Source organism: Geotrypetes seraphini, chromosome 2 (genome assembly GCF_902459505.1).
Source record: "Geotrypetes seraphini chromosome 2, aGeoSer1.1, whole genome shotgun sequence".
Taxonomy (NCBI): domain Eukaryota; kingdom Metazoa; phylum Chordata; class Amphibia; order Gymnophiona; family Dermophiidae; genus Geotrypetes; species Geotrypetes seraphini.
The window spans coordinates 417,283,743-417,296,058 of record NC_047085.1 but is presented as its reverse complement, the minus strand read 5'-3'; the positions used below and the strand labels follow the sequence as shown (position 1 = coordinate 417,296,058).

General features: G+C 46.0%; 1 protein-coding gene across 1 annotated transcript in view; it reads left to right on the top strand.

Annotated features, from left to right (window-relative positions):
• Positions 1-12,316, top strand: part of PPP1R9A (protein phosphatase 1 regulatory subunit 9A) — a 397,958-nt gene that overhangs the window by 207,166 nt on the left and 178,476 nt on the right. Inside the window, 1 exon segment of the mRNA XM_033931097.1 lies at positions 5,598-5,702. Within this exon segment, the coding sequence (XP_033786988.1) occupies positions 5,598-5,702 (105 nt within the window).

Genomic DNA, 12,316 nt, shown 5'->3' with positions numbered 1-12,316 from the left:
TTAACTAAGAGGACTTAGTCCATTGTAGCCCATTTAGTGTACCATTTTTAAAATTGGCCACTGCAAGATGTCCAAATATTTTTTGTTTTGAAAATCACCTACTTGGATGTCTTGGCTGCCAGGACATCCAATCCCTAGGATGCCTGACTTTATTCACCATTTTCAACTACAAAACCGTCCAAGTTCAAAACATCCTAATCTAGACCATTTGGACATGGGAGGGACCAGCATTGTAATGGACTGGCCGTATATGTATACCAGTAGAGCAGTGGGGCACCTTAGAGGACACTGCTGGGAACTTCACATAAAGGGTGCCAGGTTTATATCTCACTACTATTATGTATGGTGAACCTTCCACCCCTCAAAAACTAATAAATTAATTAAACAAACAAACCTACTATACCCACCTGTCTATCACCCCAATAGCCACACTTTTTACCATAAATGTAGTGGTTAGAGTGGGATATGGGCCTGGGTCCCCCTCTCTATGGTTCACTAGCCCACTCACAGGCTACTTAAGACACCTGTGAGCTGTTCTACTAGGCTTTCCCATACCAGGTGCTGCAGTACTTGTACTGTTTCATTCAGATTTTGGGGGGATGGGAGGAGTTTAGTGACCACTCAGGAAGTGTGGGAGGGGTATAACGTAATCCCTCCAGTGGTCACATGGTCAGTTTGGGTAACATTTTGGCATTTAGATGCTTTGAAAAGAGGTCTAGCTCAAAATATCTTAAGTTCCATATAGGATGTCTTGAGAAAGTTTTGATTATTGAATACTTAAGACTCCAAAAACAAAACATAGATAAACCCAAATATCAACTACCTGGAGGTCTATCAAATTGAAAACGCATATTATTATATCATAATTTTAAATATGATTTTAAATATAAATGAAGGAAGAGACCTCCGAGATCCCAACCTTAAACTATAGTTAAGTTTATTGGTTATAACTGGATCAAGTTCTCTTTCAATGGTCAAAAAACCTTCACTTTTAAAAATAATTGTTTTTTTTTTATTATTTATATCATTTGTACCAAATTTTCAAAAATAAATTTTCATCCATATTAATCAAACATTTATCAAATGGCACTTGATATAATGAATCTTACCATCACTGACATGGGAGTGCAAAAAAAAAAATAAAAAGCTTTTATAGCCTGGCTAGACTCCAAACTTTAGCTACTTTCAGCATTTTTCATATGTATTCCACAAAGAGAAACACTTATCTTTGTTGTAATGATAGCTGAATGCACTCATTGCTGCATTATCAATGTGGTGGCTATAGATCTCCAAGTACCTTCAAGGTAAGTGCCGGTTTCTAAAAATAATAACAGAGTGGTTAAATTACCTCTGCTACCTGCTATTTAGCTATTAAATCAAAGAAATCATTTAAACAACTTACAGTTCATTTAAGTGATGTCTTCTAAACTGCCGACACCAACTAAAAATGATGCCTTCTTAAATCCAAAACGCCAGTGCATGCACATAGGTTGTGCTGACATCACTATTTCAATACTTCTTTTTACAACCTCTAGTGTTTATTTTTATTACAGATAAAGGGAAAACTCATTAATGGAGATGTTGCTTGTATGTCTAAATATTAATTTAATTGGTTTCTTTGACTCTCTTTACTTATATTGCAGTCACAAGCACATTCATGTAAACTGCACTGCATTGACGTCAATGCTCTAATGTTTCATTAGCTACACTCAATATATACTGTATATTGAGCATGAGGACTGATTTAAAAAATCTGGTCCAAAACACATTTAATGGAATTACCTTAATCTTTATCTTCTTTAAATAAAAAATAAAATTGCTTATATAGATGACCATTACACTCTAATGGGGCAAAATATACCACTTAAAGTTTTCTGATTCGATTGATTCATTCTTTTCTAATATTACAGACACAAGTGCGTTCATATGAACTGTGCTGCATTGACGTCAATGCTCTAATGTTTCATTGGTTACATTCAATATATCTATTGAACATGAAAACTGATAAGAGATCCTCATCCAAAACAAGAAATAAAATTACTCATATGGATGTTCTTGTACTCTAAAGGGGCAAATATACCCACTTAACATCTACCTGAAGACATTATATTTCTGTAAATTGAAATTAACCCTCTTTCAAGATTTACCAAAAGAACTTTATAAATAACTTTACAAGAAAACTGACCAATCCAGTTCATTGTTTAACCCAAAAAGTTCCATGGAGTTGAGTAGTTGTATCCACCTCATTTCTTTTCTTTGTAGCCTTTTTTTACTGTTGCCTGCTCTAACAAATTTGGGTTCCATAACAATGATCCAACATTTTAATTATGTGAATTTATGATGTTTTTCTTCACAATGTTGCACTAAAGGTTCATTGCTTCTAAAATATTTTAAATTTGATTCATGTTACCTTATTCTCGCTCTTAGATCTCTTGTTGTCATACCTATATGTAGCTTTTCACAAGGACATTTAATTCCATAGATCACAAAAGTGGTTTTGCATGAGGTAAAATAAACCAAATCATATTTTTTAACATCTACAGGATTGATAAAATCTTTACATTGTAAAGTAAAAGAACAAATTTGGCAATTTTCACACCTTTAATGTCCTTTTGCATCTCCAGTATTTGATGTTCTGTTATCATGATATGGGACAGATGGACACAAGATTTCTTTAAGATTTTTATGTCTAGGAAACGCTATGGGGCTCATAATCAAAATAAAAATACATCCAAGAACCGGCCTAATTCAATACTTGGACAACCTAAAAGATCCAAGTACCCCGATAATGAAAGCCAGTTTTTGGATATGTCCAGAGACTTTTTAGACCTCTGAATCCCGCTGTGCACCCAGAGCTCAAAGGGTCAGTTTTGAAGAAGTGGTAAGGGTGGGAGGTAGGCAGGATCTACAGTGATAATCAAAAGTTTGTTTAGGTTGCTTGGATGGAACTTATTCATTTTGACTTAGATCAAGTTAAAACAGGCATAAGTTCCGGATCGGTTTGCCACTGAGCTGATCGCGTCAAGGGATCTCCCTGCCGCGATCAGTTTAGCGGCCCAGGCAACCCGTCTCCCACTCCCCCATGAAGACTACCAGCAGGAGGGATGCCGGAAACCCCTGCGAACCCCTGATAGCATTGCCGGCAGGAGGGATGCCTAATCCCTCTTGCTGGATCCCCTCCCTCCCCTGAAAGCATCGCCAGCAGGAGGGATGTCCAATTCCTCCTGCTGGAACCCCCCCTATGAAAGTTCACCAGCAGGAGGGATGCCCAGTCCCTCCTGCCGGACCCCCTATCCCCCAAAAGTTCACCTGCAGGAGGGATGCCTAATTCCTTCTGCTGGACATCCTCCACCCCCATGAAAGTTTGCTGACAGGAGGGATGCAGAGTCCCTCCTGCCAGACACCCCCCGAAGGTTAGATTGCCGGACCCACCCTGACCCCCACCCCCACCACACACACACAAAGCCCAGTTGGACTCCCCAAAACCCACCTGGCCAGCCCCTCCCCCCCCCCCAATCCCACACATACTCCAAAAGGTACCATTCGTTTTCTTAAAAAATCAGGCTTTCCCATTTACCGACCAACCCTCCTATCTGCATATCTTTGGGCCTCCTAAAGCAGGAGTAGCATCGTTTTGGCAGCAAAAAGCCTGTCCTTAACGCTGTCTCTTGCTTGCTGGCTGTCCACTGTCACTGCTGTTCCTGCTTTAGGAGGCCTGAGGTCAGAGCTCACGGTGTGGGACGTGGGTGTCGGTCGGGAAGTGCTGCATAGGCACCAGCAGTGTGGGTACCTTCAGCTCCGTGGCTTTAGGGGGTTCCCTGAAGGCCATCATGTTTTCCCCTTCTCCCCACTGTCATCCTTCTTCCCTCTCCTGGTCTTACTTTCAAAACTAATTATGGTCTGCAGAGGATCGTCGGTGATGTAGCAATTCTAGCAGGTTCCCTTCGGCCTCTGCTGCACATTCCCTCTGCTGCGGTCCTGCCCCTTGTCTGATGTCACATCCTGTTTTGGTCTGGGATGGACCACAGCAGAGGGAACAGGCAGCGGAGACCGACGGAATCACTACATCACCAGCAATCCTCTGCAGGCCATAATTAGTTTTGAAAGTGAGACTGGGATGCCAGGGAGAAGTTGGATCACGGTGAAGAGAAGGGGGAAACATGCCGGCCTTTGGGGGGGGCAGGGGCCCTGATGTAGCTATTAGAAGTACACAGAAGAAGGGAGGGAGGGGGTCCAAAGAGAGGGAATATGCCGGAATGAGGGTTGGGGGGTAGGCGAAAAGAAAGAAATAGTGGGTCTTAAAACAGAGGAGAGGGAGAGAGATGGTGGACATGGAATAGAGGGAGGGAGAGAAAAGAAAGGAAGAGAAGTTGATCCCAAGGGATTGTGTGGAGAGAGGGGGGATAGAAATACTGGATGGGGGGTAGGGAATGGTCATTAGAAAAATGCTGGACTGCAGGGATGGAGACAAAAAAAAAAAAAAAAGGAGAGATGTCAGACCTCTGGGGTGGGAAAGGAAATGGAAGGGGAGGATAGAGATGGTGAACACGGAGAAAGAAAAATGTGTCAAATGGGCAGGAGACCCTGGCAAGTGAGTTAACAGAATAATAATAATAATAACTTTATTTTTTCTATACCGCCATAATCTTGCGACTTCTAGGCGGTTCACAGTAAAGATTAGCTGCACAGACAGCAAATTACAGTGTACAGATGAAGAAGAGGACACTGGGCGGTCAGTGGTTACATGGTGCAATTTGGCAAGAGGAAAGATATACATAGGTTACAATATAATTTTGACATGTTACATTGAAATGGTTGAAAAGCCAGCGAATAACTGGATACAAATTGTAAAGAAGACATTGAACGGTCAGTGAGTACAGGATGCCGTTGATGAGGAAAAGTGGATTCAGTATGGTCAACAGAAGCTTAGACAAATAGAAACCAAAGCCTAGGATTTACATAATGACCAGACAACAAAAGGTAGAAAAAATAATTGTATTTTCTGTTTTCTGATTGCAATATATCAGATTTGAAATGTGTATCCTGCCAGAGCTGGTGTTAAGACAGCGAATGTGAGCTAGGGCCTAACAGAGAGAGAGGAAAAGTCTTTTTGTTTGTTTACTTTGTTTATATCACAGCGCCAGCATGGGTAGGAGAGGACAAAGGGGGTGGGGTAGATGAAGAGGCTACAAAATAAACCCTCCAGGACGTTTGAAAAAAACACCCAATTGGGCAGGAAAATCGAATCGAAAAATCAATTCAATAGACTGAATCGAATCAAAATTTTTTTCCCTGAATCAGGCAGCACTACTTGATGGTCCCCTGCTCAGGCATACTCCACCAGAGAAAGGATGCTCCCAGGCCAATATCTCCTTTTTCTTACTGGCCATTCCTCTCCCTATGCATCCCAGTTCCTATGCATTCCTCTTCCTTTGCATCCCTATGCATCCCAGTTCAGAATGTTACTGTGGAATCTTAATGATTTTGTTTTTACTATCAACTGGTGGTTTGTTTGAAAAATGTGTTAGCAGCACTGCTATATATATAAAAAATTCTACAGCATTTTACTTCTGTTGCTTTTCTTTCTTTTCCAACAGGATCCAAGTAAATGACCAAATAGTTGAAGTGGATGGCATAAGCTTGGTGGGAGTCACACAGAATTTTGCTGCCACTGTTCTCAGAAACACCAAAGGAAAAGTCAGGTAACATCAGTTCCATGTAGTCGCTTAAAATGTTACGACTGAGTTACTTAGTCATTGCTCTTTAAAAGTTGAACTATAGCAGGCCAGCGTAAAGCAGAGCAGGCAAATCAGAGGATATTTGATGACACCTAGATACATGGCATAGAAATTTGTGGCATAGAAATTTGACTACTAACTAGTGGCAGGGTAGCTTTCAAAATGTTCAGTGACAACACAGTATGCTTCAAAGAAGCTGCTAATCAAAGACCAGTTCTTTTGGTAGAAAAGTATGAGAGATGTTGCAGCCTAAAATTAGATTCTATCCTCTTGCGCTGATGTTAAGGAATTGGGCAGCTATTTAGGGTCAAACTCATGGTCCCTGTGCTTTAAGGTGCAGTGGCTGGGGATCTGAAACCAAAGCCAATATCCCTTAAAAAGGCCATCAAGAGAAACTAGAAACTTCTACTTATTTGCTTATCCAAAAATCAATGGGTGTAGATATAAGACCTTCTTAGATAGGACCCTAGCATTTCAAGCTGGTAGGCAACAATCTTGGTTAGGTAAATGTATTCAGCAAGCTATGTTATCCTATTGCTGTTTTCGGAAATTAATTAAGACCACTTTGTTCGATAAGTTTATTATTTAATGAGAGTTTTGTTATTGAAATTCTATTTTACAAATATTTGTATTTTTTACTGTATTATTGTGTTTCGCTGATTGTCTAGCTCTTTTTAGTGTAAACCGCCTATAACTTTTGGTTATGGTGGTATAAAAGAATAAAGTTATAATTATTATTATCGCCTCTTACTGCTGTGGTTTGGCAGAAGGATCAGCCTTGGTTCTTTCTGTAGCCTGCTGGAATTTTCCCAATCAAAAATTCACTCTCCTTTCACTAATAGAGGCCAAATGTTCCATAGAGAATGACACGGGGACAGGTTTTCCCTGTTCCCGCAGGATCTCTCTATCCCTGTCCTGTCCGCATGAGCTCTGTCCATGTCCCTGCCTCCTTCCTGCAAGTTCTGTCCTCATCTTCACAAGCCTTGAATACTTTAAAATCATAAGTGTTCGAGACTTGGTCAGTTAAGGTGGAGCTTGTAGGAATGGTGGAAGTACAGGGATGGGGGGATATTGAGATCCCGTGGGGACGGGGGCATATTTTCCCTTTGTCATTCTCTGGTTCATAGTTCATACACAGCACTCTAGTAGAGGCTCCCAAATTATTGTCCAGCTATCTCTAATAAGCAGGATCTGTATATCCTCTACACTAGGGAAAAAGCAAGGAATCTTAGGAACCCTTTAACATTTGACATATGTATGCACTACCAGTGCGCTAAAAATTTAAATGTATTTTATCACCGAAGGGGCCTGTCTGGGTTGGGGTGAGGAAAGAGTGGGAGTGGATGTGTCTGTGCTAATCAGTTAGTGCAGCCAGATTGCTGTGCACTAACGGCTTAGCTCAGAATTACCGTATTTTCACGCATATAACGCGCGTTATACACGATTTTTACAAACCGTGCATAACCTTGCACGTTATACGCGTGAGCGCATTGTACAAAATTTTTTTTACATAGTTCACCACCCCCGCAGGACCGCTCGCACCCCCACCCCAAGGGACCGCTCGCACGCACCAGCACCCCCACCCCGAAGGACCGCTTGCACGCACTCGCACCCGCACCCCCACCGCCTCCCGACCCCCCCCCATCATGTAGAAGCTCCTACCGGTGTCCTACTGCTTCCTCTTGGCGGTCCCGGTCCTTCTGTGAGCCCTGCGCCTGCGCTGCTTCCTCTTCCGGTGGTCCCGCCCTTTCTCTGACGTCAAGCCCTCTTGCCCCGCCGACTCCCCGACACGATCGGGGCAAGAGGGAGCTCAAGCCCTCTTGCCCCAGCCAACCGCGGCACCCCCGACGAGGCAAGATCGGGGCAAGAGGGAGCTCATGCCCTCTTGCTCCCCTGACTCCCCGACACGATCGAGGCAAAAGGGAGCCCAAGCCCTCTTGCCCCGCCGACTCCCCAACTCCCTGACAATATCGGGCCAGGAGGGAGCCCAAGTCCTCCTGGCCCTGGCGACCCCCCCCCCCCCGCTAGTTGTTCGGGCCAGGAGGGAGCCCAAGTCCTCCTGGCCCTGACGACCCCCCCCCCCCGCTAGTTGTTCGGGCCAGGAGGGAGCCCAAACCCTCCTGGCCACGGCGACCCCCTACCCCCACCCCGCACTACATTACGGGCAGGAGGGATCCCAGGCCCTCCTGCCCTCGACGCAAACCCCCCTCCCCCCAATGACCGCCCCCCCCAAGAACCTCCGACTGCTCCCCCAGCCGACCCGCGACCCCCCTGGCTAACCCCCACGACACCCCCACCCCCCTTCCCCGTACCTTTGTGTAGTTAGCCGGACAGACGGGAGCCAAACCCGCCTGTCCGGCAGGCAGCCAACGACGGAATGAGGTCGGATTGGCCCAACCGTCCTAAAGCCCCGCCTACTGGTGGAGCCTAAGGCGGCTGGGCCAATCAGAATAGGCCCGGGAACCTTAGGTCCCTCCTGGGGGTGGGGCCTTGGGCACATGGTCGGGTTGGGCCCATGTGCCTCAGGCCCATGTGCCTTAGGCCCCACCAGTAGGCGGAGCTTTGGGACGGATGGGCCAATCCGGCCTCATTCCGTTGTTGGCTGCCTGCCGGACAGGCGGGTTTGGCTCCCATCTGTCGGGCCAACTACACAAAGGTACGGGGAAGGGGGGTGGGGGTGTCGTGGGGGTCGGCCAGGGGGGTTGCGGGTCGGCTGGGGGGCCGTCGGAGGTTCTTGGGGGGGGCGGTCGTTGGTGGGAGGGGGGTTTGCGTCAAGGGCAGGAGGGCCTGGGATCCCTCCTGCCCGTAATGTAGTGCGGGGTGGAGATAGGGGGTCGCCGTGGCCAGGAGGGTTTGGGCTTCCTCCTGGCCTGAACAACTAGCGGGGGGGGGGTCGCCAGGGCCAGGAGGACTTGGGCTCCCTCCTGGCCCGAACAACTAGCGGGGGGGGGGGGTCGCCAGAGCCAGGAGGGCTTGGGCTCCCTCCTGGCCCGATATTGTCGGGGAGTTGGGGAGTCGGGGGGGCAAGAGGGCTCGAGCTCCCTCTTGCCCCGATCGTGTCGGGGAGTCGGCGGGGCAAGAGGGCTTGACGTCAGAGAAAGGGCGGGACCGCCAGAAGAGGAAGCAGCGCAGGCGCAGGGCTCACTGAAGGGCCGGGACCGCCAAGAGGAAGCAGCAGGACACCGGTAGGAGCTTCTACATGATGGGGGGGGTTGGGAGGCTGTGGGGGTGCGAGCGGTCCTTCAGGGTGGGGGTGCAGGTGCGAGCGAGCGGTCCTTTGGGGTGGGGGTGCGAGCGGTCCTGCGGGGTGGGGGGGTGAATCGGACGTCGTGGGGGGGGGGCATCAGGCTTTCAGGGTGGGGACAGGACTTCAAGGGGGAGAGGAGAGTCGGGGCGGGCGAAAGGAGAGTCGGGGTGGCCAGAGGACAGTCGGGGCGGGCGAAAGGAGAGCTGGGCGGCGACGGGAGAGTCGGGCAGCATGCGCGGTATATGAGTGTGTGCGGTATACAAAATTTTTTTACATATATTTCGGTTTCCCGCGCACTATACCCGTGAGCGCGTTTTACATGGGTGCGCGTTATCTACGTGAAAATACGGTAGTATATGAGCCTATACCACATACAAAATAGGAGGTGGTAAGGGTTCATGCACTAATTTTTGTTAATAAATGCATGCCAATTGCAGCATTAGTGCATACCCATTAAATTGGAATATCAAAAATCATCCATTTTCTGTCAGTGGCAAACAGTGGCTGTAGTGTACAGGAAGGACCTGTTTAATGGCTCACTAGGGCTACTTTTTGCTGCGGCTTTGTAAAAGGGCCACTTAATGTTGGGATCATTGAAGTCACGTGGACTGTGTGAGCATTCTACTAAATGTGGTAGGGTTTTTAATGAAATTAATTAAATGGTCCATAAGTTATTGAAGGTGGTGATGAAAAGAAAATGCTTCAAAAGATCAAGAAGCATAAAAAGACATGATAATTTTATAAGATCTAGTAGAGAGGGCAGCTGTATGACAATTTGGCCATTTATGCAGTTATTTTATAAAGACAGATAAGTGCCAGAGGAACCTTTGTATTAACTTACATTAGGAAATGGTAAGAGCGGATAGCGTAGCTGGTTTTCAGAAAGGTTTGGACAAGTTCCTGGAGGAAAAGTCCATAGTCTGTTATTGAGAGAGACATGGGGGAAGCCACTGCTTGCCCTGTATTGGTAGCATGAAATATTGCTACTCCTTGGTTTTTGGCCAGGTACTAGTGACCTGGATTGGGTACCGTGAGAACAGGTTACTGGCTTGATGGACCATTGGTGTGACCCAGTAAGGATATTCAACTTTCAGCCATAGTATAAGATCCCCTCGACCGCCAACACGTTTCATTCTCTTTTTCAAGGCTACCTGAGCACCAAATTTTTGATAGAAATGGCCCTTGTAGCCATCCAACCCTGGGGATTTACCAGGCTTCGTATCTCGGATGACCCCCAAAATCTCCCCTAGCGTGATTGGCTCATTAATCTCTGCCCGGTCAGCAACAGACAATTCAGGTAAACAAACCCTACCCAAAAAGTCCCGAATCCCCTCAGGCCTCTCATCCCCTTCAGCGCTATACAGCCGCTTATAAAATTCCCAAAAGGAGTTACCAATATCTTTATCCGTGACTTGCACCATTCCTCCACTGTCACGCACTGCCGTAATTGAAGCCCTGGCTTGCTTTATTTTAATGTAACGAGCCATACAAATAGGACTGAAAGCGCTCCCTCATATGATTAAGCTCTTCCAGTTAAAGCTGCGACAAGTCCCCACGCACCTGGCGTAAATGCGCCAAGATCCTAGGGTCTGGCGAGCGCTTATGCATCATTTCCAAGGAAAGAAGGCGTTCACGAAGACATAACTGAGCTCGAGCTTGTCGATGTTTAAATCGAGCACCCCACTTATTAAAGACCCCTCTCAAGACAAATTTTAAGGCATCCCACAGAATCCCATCAGACACCTCCCCCGTATCATTAAACTCCAAGTAAGTTGCTATACTTTGAAGAATCTCAGCTTCCACCTCAGGAGCATTAAGCAACGAATCATTAAGTCTCCAATAGCTAGTACCACTCCCTAATACTATCCCAGTACAATCTACTGATACTGGAGCATGATCTGACACCTGAATGCTCCCAATCTCCGCCCCCTGTATAATCCTAGAATATGTTTTTTGAGCATGCGAATAATGAGTATAATTACGTTGAGTCCCATGCAATAGACGCCAGCAGTCCACCAATCCCAGAGCATGCATAAACCCCCGGAAAGCCTTAGTATGACCCTTTGTAGAAGTATCCCCACCTTTAGAATGATCTAAGCGTCCGTCCGGAAGCACATTAAGGTCCCCTCCCAAAAATACCCTGCCCTGGATGGTAGGCGCCTACATCTTTGAAGTAAGCGCCTAGTCCGGGGGTAGGCAATTCCAGTCCTCGAGAGCCGCAATAATAATAATAATAATTTCTTCTTGTATACCGTCATACCGGGAAAGTTCAAGGCGGTTGCAAATAAAAATACATCCGGTTAAAATGAGAAAAAAAACTTGATGAAGTCAAAACAGGATGCATTAAGATACCAACCTATCAACTAGTTATGTCTTTAACAGTTTTCTGAAATCAAAATAGGAAGAAACCTCTAACATAATTTTTCCAAATCATACATTCAATTTAGCAGCTGAAATGAGAGAGTTCTCTCAAAGAACTTCTTGTAATGACAAGATTTTTTTAGGGGGATATGTAGACAGGGGCACTCTGCATGTGTTCTTGTTAGAAAAGTGAGCATCCTATATAGAATACTAGCTGCGAGGGGATATGATTGAGACTTTCAAAATACTGAAAGGAATCGACAAAATAGAGCAGGAAAAGTTATTTACAATTTCCAATGTGACACGGACAAGAGGACATGGACTGAAGCTAAGGGGGGGACAAGTCCAGGACAAATATCAGGAAATTCTGCTTCACGCAACGAGTGGTGGACACCTGGAATGCTCTCCCAGTGGAGGTTATTGCGGAATCCACCGTTCTAGGATTTAAAAGCAAACTAGATGCACATCTCCTTATGAGAGGCATAGAGGGATATGGGTGACTAAAATTACGCCAGGTGTACACCTGGCTGGGCCTCCGCGTGTGCGGATTGTCAGACTTGATGGACCGAAGGTCTGATCCGGAGATGGCAGTTCTTATGTTCTTAATATGTACCGGTAATTTCAGGGAAAGTGTATAAATGGCACCTGAGTGATTCTATATAAGGCCCGTTTTATAGACTAATGCTTAGTGGCGCCTAAAGTGGGCTTAGGCATCGGTAGGCGTCCTAACCATAGGTACACCATATTTATTCCAGGGTTTCCTTGACATAAATGAGTGCGCCTAAGTCCAAAACAGTTGCCTACCTGAAAATCATGCCTATGATCTGCCCCCTGACCACCTCTAGTAGGTACATTGGACTAGGCCAGGGGTAGGCAATTCCGGTCCTCGAGAGCCGCAGCCAAATCAGGTTTTCAGGATATCCACAATGAATATGTATGAGATGGATTTGCATGCACTGCTTCCTTGAGA